The sequence below is a fragment of the Cannabis sativa genome, chromosome X (assembly GCF_029168945.1).
Source record: "Cannabis sativa cultivar Pink pepper isolate KNU-18-1 chromosome X, ASM2916894v1, whole genome shotgun sequence".
Lineage (NCBI taxonomy): Eukaryota > Viridiplantae > Streptophyta > Magnoliopsida > Rosales > Cannabaceae > Cannabis > Cannabis sativa.
In genome coordinates, this window is record NC_083610.1 from 40089638 (window position 1) to 40106147 (window position 16510).

At 33.0% G+C, this 16510-nt stretch overlaps 3 protein-coding genes across 3 annotated transcripts; all 3 read right to left on the bottom strand.

Annotated features, from left to right (window-relative positions):
- Positions 1-9389: 9389 nt before the first annotated feature.
- Positions 9390-10031, bottom strand: LOC115705702 (protein TRACHEARY ELEMENT DIFFERENTIATION-RELATED 7A). The gene has a single exon (XM_030633111.2). It carries the CDS (start codon positions 9914-9916, stop codon positions 9500-9502), a length of 417 nt encoding a protein of 138 aa, XP_030488971.1. The 5' UTR covers positions 9917-10031; the 3' UTR covers positions 9390-9499.
- A 119-nt stretch (positions 10032-10150) lies between these two features.
- Positions 10151-12315, bottom strand: LOC115705692 (protein trichome berefringence-like 7). Its single transcript, XM_030633098.2, has 3 exons — positions 11126-12315; positions 10805-10963; positions 10151-10674 (listed from the first exon to the last, which is right to left on the bottom strand). Exons 1-3 carry the CDS (start codon positions 11959-11961, stop codon positions 10389-10391), a joined length of 1281 nt encoding a protein of 426 aa, XP_030488958.2. The 5' UTR covers positions 11962-12315; the 3' UTR covers positions 10151-10388.
- A 1198-nt stretch (positions 12316-13513) lies between these two features.
- On the bottom strand, positions 13514-16165 carry LOC115705707 (uncharacterized protein At4g37920). Its single transcript, XM_030633123.2, has 6 exons — positions 15767-16165; positions 14941-15368; positions 14686-14854; positions 14353-14597; positions 14061-14248; positions 13514-13971 (listed from the first exon to the last, which is right to left on the bottom strand). The coding sequence occupies exons 1-6, from the start codon at positions 15909-15911 to the stop codon at positions 13812-13814; spliced, it is 1335 nt and encodes a 444-aa protein (XP_030488983.2). The 5' UTR covers positions 15912-16165; the 3' UTR covers positions 13514-13811.
- Between the last annotated feature and the right edge of the window lie 345 nt (positions 16166-16510).

The following is a 16510-nucleotide window of genomic DNA, read 5'->3' on the forward strand; positions in this document are numbered from 1 at the left end:
CTGGTTGGTTCCTACATTGTCAAATGGATACAAAGGTGGGTAAACGTTAATGTGGTGGGTTTGGGTATACGAGATTAATTTAGTGTTGTGGTAGTACTGTTAGGTGTGATTCATATTTAATAGGATCATATGACTCATTATTAAACGTTGGATATATTTCCTTGGCTTAAAAGGTATCCTTTGAGGATCCATACTAACGAGAGAAACCTTATCCACGTTAGGATAGCTTAAGTTGTTATAGGAGAGTAGGTCTGTATTGAAGGTTTTAGGTTCGAATAAAGGTTATACATTGTAATAAACGCTTAAATAAAAAAAATTAAAAAAAAAAAAAAAACGAGACAAATCATGTTAATTTGTACCTCTTATTACAGCATAGACTCCACGATCAAACCAAAAAGCAGTAACTACTCCACATGACTCCAACTCAAAGACAATAAAGAAGTACTTCGATCATTTTTTCAGACAACAATGCTATTTTCTGTATGGCATGGTTTAAAAAATCTCTTTTTTCACAATTTTTTAGAAGACAACCACATTGACACTGCTCCACTTCAGAACTCTTTTACTGAACGAAGCTGGTCTTTTTAAAAGGGAAATTTGCTTAAAACTTTACTCTATAACTAACAATTCAATCTAAAATTTTTATACCAAACTATATTTATATTTCTTTAACATATCAATTTTACTCTTTTTATTTCAAAAACTCTCTCTCTCTAAGTCCCCACCGACAATATCCACCCCGTTCACTACAAGAAATGTCACTTTTACCAGCACAGTTCACTTTTACCATCGCATTTTACAAACTGCGTTGGCAAAGAGGTCAAAGTTATACCAGCGTACATTTGTAGTAGCTAAAATTTAAATGCGCTGGGAAATGTCATTTTAATTTGCCAGCGCTTTTTATTTTATACTGGCAAAAGTTCTAATACCAACATTAATTTGTCAACCTCCTTTTGCCAACACATCACAAGTAAATTTTATTTTACTAACGCAATACCAACTTTTGCCAGCACAAAAATGTGCTGGCAAAAGTGACATTTCTTGTAGTGGTTTTACCACCACCGACCGCCTCCACCCATCTCTCTCTTAACTAAAGTAATGAGTTCTTTTTTTAATATAAATATATAATTGGTAGTATATTATAGAAATATATAATTTGTTTGCATCAGATTTGTATGGTTGTTATTGATTCTTGGTGCTTTTATCTTTGAACTTATATAATTTTTTGATTTTTTTACTGTTCCGTTTAATTTTCGATAGTTTCACGAAATGTTTCCAAAGTGTTGAGAATCATGGGGTTCCATCTCAAAACTAATTGGCGATTAGTGGAGTAGTCCATGTTCTTATATATGGTTCAATATTTTTACATTTGATCCATGTGGGACATATTGTCCAATATTCCCTCTCAAGATGTTGGCTATTTTTGTTCACTAATCTTGAATCACCTTATCATAAGTAGTGTCATTTGCTTGCTTATTTTTATTTGTTTTGCTGCTGGGAGTTCCATTTGCTCGCTTATTCTTGTTCAAGACTGGGAGTACCATTTTGCTCGCTTGCGGCTCGCTAACTTTTTGATAGGTGTGGATCAAAAAGTACGCTAGGGATATGGCTCTGATACCATGTTCAAAATCATGGGGTTCCATCTCAAAACTAATTGGTGATGAGTGGAGTAGTCCATGTTCTTATATATAGTTCAATATTTTTACATTTGATCCGGTGGGACAATATTATCCAATACAAAGTTAGGGATGACCAAATACGATCATTCACAATGGTTATACAATTGTGTTATTTATTTGACATTTTTTCGATAAGTTTCGATAGAATTTTGATATTTTTAATAAATTTCATTGATTGCTTCAGGCATGCATGATAAATATCCATAGAAAAAATATCAAAAATTTAAGTTTTAAGCAAATCTAACAAAATTAATTAAAATTTTGATAGGCTTTCGATATTTTTTTCGATCAATTTTGTCAGAGTTATAAAAACTTACATTTTTGTAGGTTTTTTGAAAAAATGTTAATATTTTTTTATGGAAATCTATTAGAAATGCAAGCTTGAAGCAATTTGATAAATTTATCGAAAAATATCAAAATTCTATCGAAGACTTATCGAAAAAATATCAAATAAATAACATAATCGTATAACCATCGTCAAATTAACATATATGGTCGTCCCTAACTTGGGACACTATATATCATGAAAGGTAAAACCATTGAAAAATTAAACGAAACAATAGAAAAATGCAAAAAGTCAGATCTAACGAATTAAAGATAAAGACACCCAAAATTAATGACAAATATTTTAATCAAAAAAACTTTATACTTTTATAATATAATACCAATTATATTTTTTAAAAAAAAAACATTACTTTGGGTGTAATTGAAGCTTTTGGGCTCCAACGGATTTTGAACAAAGAAGATAAAGAGAGATGGGATGGGGTGGTGGTTGGTAGTTGTAAGACAAGGTTGATACTGTTAGTGAGGCTTTGACGAAGAACTTGGTTTAGTCTCGCCGATGGTGGGTTCTCCTTTTTTCTATTTTTTAGGAAAAGATCTAAGTTTTTCATTCAACAAAGAACCAAAGGACAAATTCCATTACAAAGCTCAACAATAAGCAAAAGCAAATCAATACCAACAAGAGCGAGCACATGGTAACAAGGCCAATAGACCCACCAATCGTGGCACAAATGTCCATCAAAGTCAATTATTTTCAAGTACCATACCACCATAAATGGAAGGTAAAGAACTAAAACATGGATATAAACCCTCAGATCTCTAACAAGAGAAAATTCATTACTGGACCAAAAAGCTAAATAAAAAAACAACATAATGCATTAGATCTTGTGGAAAAATTACGACTAACAGTGCAAAATCAACTCAATGAAACTTTAAACAATCAAACAATTAGCAACGACAAGATTTAACAAACACAAAAAGTAATTGGAGAAAAATAGAAAGATTTAACAAACACAAAAAGTAATTGGAGAAAAATAGAGATGAATAGAGTATAGAAAACCAGAAATAATAAAGGCATAAAATAAAAAAAATTAACACTAAGAAATATATTGGCTCAAGTCTGATAGATCGATGTGATATATGGCTCTACTCTAGTTCTAGAACACCACCAAATCTTTTTTATTGATTGAGCAAGAACAGGTACAATACATCCGAGAAGGATTCTCTATTGAGTTTTCTCAAAGTGTTTCAACTCTCACATCCTTATCCAAGAATCTTTTTCATCTACAGCAGATTCTTCTTACAAAATCCAAACCCAATCTCTCTCTTTTCTCTGTACCTCTCTCTCTCTCTACCTCTCAATCTCTTCTCTCTCTGACTCTTAATCTCAATCTGAACCATCTGATGTTCGTCTTCTTCAAATGCTTAAGGGTGGATGGTATATATAGACTTAGAATCAAGATCCTAAAGTCGGTGGCCGCAAGAATTGAAGTTGTTAAGTTAGTTAGGAAATAACTAACTTAACAAACTCTCATTTTAGTGAGATCTCTACGTCAGCATAAAGTGTACCGAAAAAAATATATGAGCTTTCGGGATCATAGACCAAAGGTACTCACTATAAGAGCATCCAGATAGGATAGAGCAGTTGGAGTCGACTGTCTGGAACGTCCTTTCTAGGAGGAATAGCTAGCCAACTGGAACTCCATCCTAGACAATGGCTAGCTATTCCTGAAGACATTTCCCAGAAGGACATAAAAGCCTTCCAGGACTAGCTTCCACGAGTGAAGACTTTCCATGAATGACACTAACTCGTGGAGATCTTTTCATTTGAAGGAACTATACCACAAATTTTACCTAATTATTTCAAATTAAAATAATATGACGATGATGAAGAAAGAATGCAGCCATCATGGTTGGTGCTCCAAGAATCTTAGTATTAACTTCTGAGATTGATCAAGTTCAAGCAATGCTTGAACTTGTTTACTGTCAAGACCTTAGTCCCAACATCAGCAGGATTATCTTCTGTTCTGACCTTCTCTAAATCAACCAGCCCTTCTTCTATCTTCTCTCTAATCCAATGGAGTCTTATATCTATATATTTGCTTTTTTCATGATAAATCGGGCTCTTACAAAGATGGATAGATGAATGGTTATCCGAATACACAGTCACTCCTCCTTTGATTTGTTTCAAGTCATAAAGAATTTCCCAAATCCATAATGCTTCCTTGAATGCTTCCGTAGTCGCCACAAATTTTGCTTCCATGGTGGAAAGAGCAACCACAGACTATAACTGAGCCTTTCAGCATATACAGTTCTGGTTTTTCATGAAAATGTAAGAAGTGGTTGATTTTCTCGTATCTATATTCGAGGCGTAGTCCGCGTCCAAGAACCCTTACAATTGTAATTTTTCTTTAGATTTTTCATAGGTCAGACCATAATCCTAAGTTCCCTTAAAATATCTTAATAACTATTTGAGGGCTTTCCAATGTTCGATGTCAAGATTGGACATTAATCTGCTTAGGATGCTTAGAGCGTGAGCTATATTCGATCTTGTGCTCACCATCAAATACATTAAACATCCGAGAACCACAACATAAGATACATCCTTCATTTCTTCTTTCTCTTTCATACTATTGGGACACTATTCCTTTGACAAAACAAATTGATTCCCTAACAGAACAGATATACTTTGCTTCTTCCGTGTTGAACTTTTGAATAATTTTCTTAATGTACCCGGACTGCTTTAAGCTAATAGTCCTTTCCTTCTAGGGGTAATCATCAAATCGTCAAATTGTCCCACACAGTAAAAAAATGCAGTTTGAAATTCTTTACAGTGCGGTCGTGGTTTGAATTTTTCCTAAACCGGGCAGTGCGGTGCGGTTTGCAATTTTAAATTGTTAATACGCGGTTCAAATTGCACCACACTGCACATTATAAAAATAGCAATTTTTATATTTATTTAGGTCCAATATGTGAATGTACAACCCAAAGCCAACTAATTATTGTATTATTGAAACTTAATTTTTTTTTTCATATTTATTTCCAAGCCTTATGGTATTTTTGATAAGTTTTGCTCAAGCTTTGTTGTATTTGTGATAGTTTAATTATTGGTGATAGTCTAAACTGTAGAAACCACACCGCACTATTTTTTGTGGTGCGGTTACTGTGGTTTTTTAGTTTTGCGGTGCAGGTGCAGTTTGGGAAATCGAAAAAAATACATGTGCGAGTTGGTTTGAAAAAATGGTCAAAAATCACCAGCACCGCGAACACCCCTACTTCCTTCCAATTTCGTGAAACTTCGATACCAAGTATCTTTTGAACTAATCCAAGCTCTTTCATCTCAAATTCTCCTTTGAGCTTAGCTTTGATACTTTTGATCACAAATTTATCCTTTCTCATAATGAGCATGTCATCCACATAGAGCAATAAGAACACGACTGTAGATTGCTCTAGATTCTTGAAATACAAGCATTGATCAGATGCAGATCGTTTGAACCCAATTTGTTGCATATAAGTATCAAAGCATTTCTTCCATTGCCTTGGGGACTATTTCAAACCATATAATGATCTATTAAGCTTGCACACTAGTTCAACTCCTTTTCCTTCCACTTGAAAATTAGGTGGTTGCTTCATATGATTTCTTCATCCAAGAATCCATTAAAAAAAAATAGTCTTAACATCAAGGTGTTCAACCTCGAACTCCATTTAAGCAGCTAAAGACAACATCAGTCGTATTGTCTTGTACTTTACCATAGGTGAGAACTCTCAGTGTAGTCTGTACCTTCCACCTGAGTAAAGCCTTTAGCCACTAACCTAGCTTTAAACCTCAATGGTTCAGTCTCATTGATTCCCTCTTTCACCTTAAGAATCTATTTTCACTCCACAATCTTCTTATTCTCTGGCTTCAGTACAACTACCCAAGTCTTGTTCTTCCGGAGTGAATCCATCTCCTCATCCATGGCCTGAGGCTATTTAGACTTGTTTCCACCTAAAATTGCCTCTTCATAGCTTCAGGGTTCTTCAGTTTTAGTCTATTGAACTGCCTCTAGTGTAAATGCTATTAAGTATGCCTCTACAAACCTTGTCGGAGGGTGAATCTCTCTATCCCGAGCCAATTAATAACCTCTGAGACCTGTCTGTCTCAATCCTTCCGACACCTCTATTTTGTTTTCGTTATCTTATTCTTCTAACTCCACAACAGCTTCCGTTTGTGCATTGTCTTTCGGTTCTAGACTAACTTACACCAACAAACCATCTTCCGGGAGCTTCGTTTTGTACTCTATTTCCACACTTACAGTGCCTTTGTTTCTTATTTTTCATGCATCACATGGAGACACACTACCTTTCCTAGAGGTTAAGTGAGGATCTTCCAAATCATTAAAAATAACATTTTTAGCAATCATAACCTTTGGTTTACCCTTCTTAGAAATGTGGATTCTATACCCCTTGGTTTTGAAGGCATAACCTAGGAAAGTTTCCTTTACGGATCTAGGTTCCAGCTTCTCAATAGATTCATGTACATATGTTGTACACCCAAATGTTCTTAAAAGCATTAGGTTGGAAATTCTGTTGTACTACATTTCATAAGGTGTTTTTAAGCCTATCACTTTATTTGGGCTTCTATTTATGAGATAGGTTGCGATTGCTAAAGCTTCCCCCAAAAAGGTTTTTCTAGCCCAGAACTGAACAGTAAACATCTATCTTTGTTTAATAAGGTTCGGCTCATTCTTTCAGCAACACTATTTTGCTCTAGGGTCTTCAATACTGTTTTATGCTTAGTGATTCCAAATTCTAGACATCTTGTCAAATTCGGAGTTAATAAACTCCATCCCATTATATGTCCTAAAGTTCTTAATTTTAAGATCTGTTTAGTTTTTCACCTAAAATTTCCAATTTTCAAACTGTTCCAAACACTCATCCTTAGTTGCTAACAAGTATGTCCAAACATATGGGTGATAGTTGTCACTAGCAAAAAAGATAGTTGGCATCAGTAAAAAGCATATGGGTGATTTAAGGGGCAGTATGAGCAACCTAATAGCCCTGAATAATACAATTTTCTTTTTGAATCGGGGAAAATCCTTTAGTGCAAATGATGAAGAGGTAGGTTGAGAGAGGGTCCCCTTGACGTATTCCTCGTGAAGGAATAACAGGCCCCATAACATGACCCTCGTTGACAATAGAGTAGTGAACAAAAGTAACACACTGCATCACTAATTGTACCCATCTGTCAGCAAACTCCATACTAGACATAAGAACACTTAAATAGTCTTATTCAACTCGATCATAGGCTTTGCTCGTGTCAAGCTTAAGAGCCATACAACCTTTCTTACCTTTTGTCTTGTGTTTTAGGTAGTGCATGATTTCGAAGGCCACCATAATATTTTAGAGATATTTTAAATAGAATATCTGCAAATCTTTTATAACATGTTAAACATTTATGTTATTTGAAAAGGATAATAAAAGAAATAAAATCTTCTGAATAAGATTGATATTTAATAAAGGGAAATTTTAAAAAATATCATTCTTTTATGTTTTACTCACAATTTTAAGGCCTAAAAAATTTAATTATAAAAATACGCTTGTAAAGTTTTAAAATTATAAAAATATACTTTGCTGAGTAAAAAGTAAAAAAAAAACAAAAAAAAACAACTAAAACACAACGAGAAATCAATCTCACGACAACTATAAACCAACCATAAATAAATTATAAAATAACCAAAAATAACCAGAAAAGTAATCTCATGACAACTATAATACTACTATAAATAAACTATAAAACAATTAAAAAATATATTATTATTTTTACTGAAGATGTTTTTTTATAAATAAAATAGTTTAAAGAATAAAAATAAAATTATTTCATGTTAACGTTTATAAATTTTTAGTTTATTGTCTATTTTTTTTAATAAATTATAATTATAAAATTTTAGGTTTATATACTTAAATTAGAAGTTAATTAATAAAGACTTTTAATATTTTTGGATAGAAAAAATGTTAGCAATTAATATTCTTGGGGGAGAATACAAAGTCTGTTAATCTTTTACTGAGCAATTCAATTAAACTGGTGAGGTGGCTCTACATTTTGAGAAGTAGAAAAATCAAATTATGTATAATTAAGAAGTCATGGGTAAGAAGATGACAATGAATAAGAGGGAAAAGTAGAGTTTAATAATGTTTTTATTAATTGCCATTTGTATTATCCAAAGTAAACTATTCCAATAATTTCACTAATCATTGTCATAATTTTAAATTACATACATGAATGAATAATCATTGTCATAATTTAAATATACCTTTTTTATTTAAATAATTATTAACAATTAATTTTATATTACATTCTCTCAATTTTTTTAATTATTTTACTAATGTGATATAATATTGTCTAATTTAATTTTCTACCTAAACAAACTAAACTAGAAATACATTTTACTAAATTTTATTTTAATAATCTTTAATATATTTCACCTTCTAACTTTTTTTTTTCGGTGGTAATGAAATTAGCTTCAAGTTTCAAGTTTCGCTTTTTTTAGTTTACAAATATAATTTTTACCTTAATATTGGGGTTTTCGTTGTAAATTAGTTTAATTATACTTTTCATTAAGTTTTTTTAAAAACATTAATTATTTTTTTATTTTTTAATCACATAAAAAATTATATAAATGGACACATAAATATATTGTCTACCATGTCACACCTTATCAGTCTAATTTATAAAAAATTTAACAGAAGTCTTTATTTTTACTAATTGATAAAGTTAAAAAAATATTTTTAACAATAGTAATATTAGAAGGGGCACAATCATATAAAAGACAAAGGTCAGGAGGCAAAATATTTTATTTTTTAACAAAAATTTTAATTTTTACTAACGAAGTTTTAGGGACAAAATAATTTTTTATTTTTCAATGTAATAGCTATTTTTTCAATAATAAATATCTTCCATTTCAAAATAAAGAAAGAAAACATGAAAGTTTAAAAAACTAATATAATTTTTTATAGAGTAAATACTATTTTGAATCATGTGTTTTGCAAAGGTTATTGATTAGACCCTCTGTTTTGTTAAATGACAAAAAGCACATTGTATTTTTCAAAATGGTAAAAATAGAACTCTGAGCTTAATTTTCGACTTTTTTTGTTAATATTACTAACTTGAAGACAATTCTTAACACGAACAGATATAAAAAATGTAAACAGTTTTATCATAACACCTTTAGATCAGATTAATATTAAATTTTATTTTGACAAAAAATCAGTTGAGGCTATTTTGGAAACTACATAGTTCATTTTATCATTTAACAAAATAGAGAGTCTAATTAATAATTTTTGCAAAACACAGGATTCATAATAATATTTATCTTTTTTTATATAAATATGTATTAAATTTTTTTATCAATTTTATTATACAAATAAATGGATCGGTACATATGAAAATGAAAGAATAAGATGAAACTAGTTTTTATGTGACTTTCTCACAAGATTATACATTTATATTTTATTCAAATCAAATTTTTCTCTAGATTGAAATGAGCACAATGGTCTAATCAAGCCTTGTGTCCCAGTTGAACATGATGAGAATCACTAGAGAAAGAAGAAGAAGGTGCTGATGTGGAAGCCTCGGGTTGAGCCGACTTGGCATTCAAATTTTCACCAACCTTCTCAGTCTTCACCTCCTCCCTCTCAAAATGAACATCATCCTCAACTGACAATACCACAGCTTCAGGTCCATGACGACCTTCCACAATGGCCTCAGTCACCTTCTTGTGCTCGTCGAAATGGATTATTTCATCCTTTTTTACCGCCTTCTTCGTCCTCTTCTTGAGGAAACAGAAGAGAGCAGCTGCAAAGAACGCGAAGAAGACAACACAACCAACCGAAATGAACACAATAACTATAACCGTTGGATGGTTGTCCGGTGATGGTGGCTGAGGAGGGTGAAAGTTGTTCTGTGATGATGCCATTTTGGTGATTGGTCTTTACAAATGAGGAGAAGTTGATGGTTTAGATTTTTAGTTGTTGTGTGAAGAAATGAGAGCATTTGCTACCCTATTTGTAAGAATGGTTTTTAGGCCAATCTTGGAGGACTTAGAGTTAAGAATTAGTGGCAGGTTTTAAGTGACTTGACTCTTATTCTAAGATTTCTAATGGATTGGAAAACACTTCTCATATGCATATGATTTAATGAAATCCAGCTCTTAAAGTATTAATTTAGTATATTGTAATGATAAGCAAAAATTCAGTACAACTTAGCTACAAATCTTAGTAGAAAACATGAGTAGAGAGTACACATATAGATACACCTTCTCTGCAATGTAAACTTATTCAGCAATTTATTATTTTTATTTAGATTTTTTTTTCCTAAGAATGGCTTCAAAAAGAATTATCTTACAAGTTAGACTCCAATCCTGTTTCATAGCTCATTGGAGAGGAAAGTTATTCATGGTCAGCTAGCAGAGTTGACAAGAGAATCTCATTCCACATATCAGGCACACCAGGTAGACACCAATGGCTGCAATCCGACACTGATGGATTATCGCCCCAAGTACCAACATGCCCGTCGCTTCTGAATGCTCCCATCCGTGTCACGTGTAGAAGTTTAACAGGTACTCTCATTTTCTTTACAACTTTGATTATATTGTCTGAAATTGAGCTTCGTTCGCGCCCTCTGGTGTTTGCCCATGGATGTCGGGTCACCTTACATGTGTTACGGTTCTTTCCCCTGTTACATATGCAAGAAGCATAAGATTTCACTCACTTTCCACAAAAATGTATGTCAACTCAGTAAATCAACAGCATAGTTTGTGTTAGAAACTTAGAACAAATTCAGGACAGAAGTTTGTGAAACATACCCCCAGTGGGACGATTCAAAAGTGCGAAAAAAGACACTTGTTCTGTTTGTGTTGATTGTTGTCTCAACCCAAGATGCCCAAGTGCTTAATGCTTTTTTGAAGGCAGTCTTGATTGGCATTCCCAGCTTTAGTGATTTGCCTACCTGAAAATAGCAGCCCCTGTCTGAAAAACTAGCTTAGAAACACAATCATGAAAATACATCTTCCTAAAACTTTCACTTTATGAACAGTGAATCAGATAACAGCATTCTACTTACTTACCTTTAAGAGCATTGTATAAACTTAATGAAAAGGAAATGATTAGAAAGCTTGAAAACTTACATTTCGAAAAGCTTTGTTGGAGTCCACCAGTGCCCTGAATTGAATATCAACACATCAGAATCAATCCATTCTCTGCTAATATCATCCAACAGATCAAGTCTGAGAGTTGATTTAACCCTCTTTGGTGATCGCCTTGGAGCAGAACTAGGCTGCACTAGAAAAACTGACCTATAAAAGTCAATTCTAAGATTATAAGTAGAAAACCATACACCCAAAAATCTAATCTGTTTGGTGATTTTATTCCCATTCACTTCATAAACACTTCTCTTATCATCCACACCAGTCATCAGCATACATATCAAAGACTCCCATTGAGTTCTACTCAATGAATCACCAACCAAAACCACTCTTTTCCCACTAAGCTTTATGAGAATATCTCTTGCATTAAACCTTGGAATCTCACAGTTTTTTGGCTTCCACCTCCATTTTTCATAACCCCTATCTCTCCTTCCATTCACCAAACAACTAAATCCCCTTTCTGCAAATGGACATTGTGAGGCATTGTACAAAGGGTAAGTTTGATCTTGGATCCATTTCCCATCAGCAACATTGCATTTCGCAACCGAAATAACTGCCTTAGGAATCTCATAACTAGGAATTGCAGGTTGAACACTTGGAAACAAATACAAATATGCACATGTTATGGCAAAAAGGAAAGACAACAATGACCCAATTCCAATAACAACATTTATAGACTGAAAAGCCCAAATTTTACAATATCTCATTATAATTCCATCACCAACACTCAAAACCCTTGTGTAGAAAAGCCTCAAATTTCCAAATAGCTCCTCCACATTGAAACTCCTCACTCCCTCCATTACTTCCCACATACACATCTAGAATAGCAAGTTTTCATTGAATAATCCAACAAAAATCTTAAAAAAAAAAAATCCAAAGACTTAACATAACCCAACTCAAGAAAAGGCTTCAAATTTAAGCATTACCAAAAATACCCACCAGCTTAAACAATCTATAACAACCGTAAAAGGTATCACTTGCTGGTGGTGCAGCTTGCTTCCATCCTGACTCAAGATGAGAAGGGTATTTTAGTCATTTAACAAGAAGTGTGTTTGTGAGCTGAAACTTCTCGTTGGTTTGAAGAAACATGATGATGTCCCAACTGTAAAAGGTAATCTTTTTAAGGCTTTGAATAGTAGTTTAGCTGTTATTTACAAACTGACTCCTTGTCGGTGGTTCTCTACCAGTTTAGTTCTTAAACTGGAGATTTGATCCTCTGTGCCAAGACCAGCATGAGCTTACTTGCATTTGCTTACTTGTGATAATTTCATTGGAGTTTAGCTGGCTTGAGTCAATTGTACATGAGTTGACCTTTACAGTTTTTGTACCCCCCAACTGACTATTGGTACAAGATTATGCTCTCTTCTTTTGTACTCAAAAGTCTAATGATCTCACCAACCTTATTCCTTGCTTGCCTAAAGATATCTAAGTGTAAGCAACAAATAATATTTAATATTAATTTAAGATCACACACACATATATATTAATCTTATCTTAGTGACACTTAGTCATGTTAGGTTTGTGCTTTTTCCACCAAATGAGGATAATAAATACATATTTTAGTAAAATCAAATTGGAAAATCAATCATTGTTTAGATGACTAGCACAAATCTGCAGATAATATTCTATTTATCATCGGCTTGGACCGTATTCACTCTTCAAATAGAGTTTAAATGATTTTTTTTGTATTTATGTGTGTTGTTCTAAACAGAAAATTATAAAAGAGTAAACACCAAAATACTATAATGGATATCATAAACATAAACTGAGTTTGTATTATTTTAGATTAAGAAATTAGATCTAGCTAAGTGATATCAAGCAAATGATTTCAATTTTTTAAGGAAAAAAAAAAGGCTTGGTGGGTGATCTTCAAAAATATATACAATAAAATAATCAAGTTTGTCTTTTGCCAGTGATTACATTTTACCTTTTTAGTTTATTTTTCACAAGAAAAATTAATTACTTAATTCTGCTAATAAGTTGGATTGTGATTGTAACTAATTTTCATGCTTAAAACAATTATTACTTTTAAACAAGTGTGTCAAAAAAAATAATTATTTTGATGTATTGCATTACCTGTTATACATTGTACTAAAGAAATATTAGAAATTTACACTATTTTCATGGACAAATTATTTAGAGCTGTGTGTATAAAGTCTTCTTATGGTGTGATTATTGATGAGTGTAAGTTTCTTTTTAAAACGTTCTGCAAATTAAGTTGCTCATTATTTTGCTAGAAACTCTCAAAGCTTAGCTGATAGTATGTTTGTAGATGGGGATATCCCTTCTGCATCTAATCTTGTATTGTTGAATGATTGCTCTTGACAATAAAGCATTATTATTATTCAAAAAAGAAGGAAATATTAGAAGTTTGTGAATTTCTTTTTTATTATTTAGAAAATGTGTGGAGAGAAAGATAATATACTTCCTGATATACATTGCATTACCTAAAGGGAAATGGAAAATCTATAACTACTAAAGATTCTTGATGAAGGTTTATGGTTGATATACATTGGTGCCAATATGTGTATCAAAATTTCTGAGACAAAACTCTACACTTCAAAAGCCAAATGTAGTTGTCATGCACCTAATCCCTATTTATGATCATATCTTGGGTCTGGAATCACTGTGTACTGTTTATTTGATTTCTGAATCTTAGGACATAAAGTCACATGAACTTGTTCTCCACCACCCTTTTCAGTTCCTCAAGTTTCTGAATAATCTTTGGATTCATCAGGTCCCTAGCTTCTCTAATTAGAGTGCCTTCACTGCTCAAATGGTACGCATCAACGATAGCCTTAATCCAGGTATGAAGTTGCTCTGGCGTCCTATTAAAATGTAATGAAATTGTAAAACTTGGAATACTATACATAATACTCATTCATAAAATAAGAATACTGAGTTTTTAATTTCATACGTGTACAGGCAGTCAACATCCTTTCCTTCAAGTTCTTCTCCTGGAGTAAAAGCATCATTCAATGTGGATAATCTCTCATCAGGATCCTCGATTGTGAGAAGATACTTCAATATTCGAATCTCCTTCGGCACCAGCCTTTGAAGATTACCTCTTGCAGTCATGTACAAGTGATATAAAACATCTTTAACCTAACAAGATAAGGAAACAAAACTTTCAGCAGTAGTTTAAATAAATCAATATCTTGCATAACAAAAATGTTTAACAAACATCTGAGCAAAGCTACTATTACTACCTCGTCTTTCATCATGTTCGACTCCTTGGCCGCTGACCAAGCTTTTGTGATCATCAACACCAATGCTGAGTCAAGCTGATTTTTCGCAGCTAAATTGTCTATCTTCCTACAAGCAGCATCTACAGAAGGAGAGTTGATAATATCTTGTAATTTCAACTCTGCATTGTTCAATGCTTCAATGCTTTCATTTGCAGCATCATAAGCTTGTACTGCAGCCAAGCATGTATTCCCAAGTTCCGCTACAGCTGCAACATAAAGAGAAAAGGTTAATCCCATCGAATCCATAGATTAACTGAGTACAACCCCAGAAGTAGTGCAAATAATAAATCTCACCATTTTGCTCTGTTTCATTGTCGTAGTAGGATTCAGCTACCGTATGAAGATGAACAAAAAATTCTTTTGTGAAATCTTTGCGACGCCTAGCAACAACATCATTTATTTCTGAAGGTGCTAGTCTAATTACTCCAAGAAGTTCATTGTGTCTTTGTACATCTTCATCAACCTGTACAAGAGTAGTTACTAAATTCTATTTCACTGTCACAACAAATCTAAACAAACAAAGAACTAAGAGATATCTCAATCTTCCACCTCTTTAAGTTTCCGTCCTAGCCTAAGTATTTTATGCTTCATCCCGGGATCATCTTCACTATCTGCTCGCTCTTGGCACCTTCTATAGAAATGTGGCCGGATACTGTCCCATTCCTTACTAAAAGCCAACAACCTTCTCCAGTCAGTTGGAGTTGGTTTGTCAACCAAGAAAACCTCAATCAGCTTGTCACAGACTCTAATCATCTTCTGGTCATCCAAACTCCCAACATTATCTCTTTCTTGTTCATTTTCATCATTTCTTGTTTTTTGATTTGATGAGGAATCTAAAGAATCAGAAACTGATGTCCTTTCTTCATTACAACTACTTGACACTGTTTCGGTTATATGAGTTGTGTCACCAGCTGCAGCACAAGCAAGAAAGGACTTGGGTTGTCCTAGTTTGATTGATTTAGCTAGAGAATGAGTACCTAGCATTACACAACAGTTATTCTTTGCAAGAAAATACAAATAAACAGAATACACAAATACATTCAACTATACTTTTTTGCACATAATTTTTAACATAGAGCTTAAAACTAAAGATAACACCCAATTGTTTACATAAAGTTCGTTTTTTTTCACTGAAAGTCGAAATTTTTTCATCAAAGATTTCATTCACAGTATAAACTGAGCTTTAAACCTAAAAACATTCACCACACAAGCTCAACTTAAGAAATTGAAAATCACAAAGCAACAAAACCAATTAGATAAAATGGATAGTATTAGAAGCTCCAAATACATTAAAAATTATCAATTTTCAAGAAAATAAGTAAACAAAACAGCTGAAGATGGTTGAAGAAGAGTGTAAAATTTGTGAAGACGATACCTTTGAAGGTTATAGAATAGAAGGAAGCGTTTGAAGCGGAGTTTCGTAACAGAGAAAGGGAAGGCGTGCGGTGAGTGATAGAGGCTTTAGAAGGTCGCGAGAAGAAGGAGCATGAAGGCTGGAAAATCGAAGAAGAAACCTCCATTTGTAATAATGGGCGGACAACGAAATCAGGGGCGGAGGTTGGGGTCTGGGTAGGGAATGGAGTGGTGGCGATGGAAGGTTTCTGGGTTTGCGGTTATGGAGGGTGTAGGTGAGAGAGAGATCGGAGCTGAGCTCCAGGTAGGCGGCTATGGAGGTTGATCGATAAGAGAAAGAGAGGGAACACAGGCCTGGGGTTTACGGGGAATGGGCTTGGGCTGTATGAAAAAAAAAAAAAAATATTTCGCAAATAAATATACAAAAATGTCAAAAATTGCAAATTTTGTACAGGCACCATTTTCTTAAAAAAAAAAAAAAAAAAAATTACTTACGTTTTTACGGTTTATCGTAAAAATAATAAGAAAATAAAAAAAAATTTCATGAAATCGTATTTTTGTAATTTTTTTATTATTTTTGTATATTTGTAAAATTATCTCAATTTTTTACATATTTTTCACACTTGTTTTTTCTTACAAAAATACGGAGGGTGTGTTTTTTTATTGTTTAGAAACAATATTATTTTGATATTGCTGCTACCAGAAATTGTGATTTTTTTTTACAACAATACCAAGTATAGTTTTTTTATGGAACAATATTGTTTTG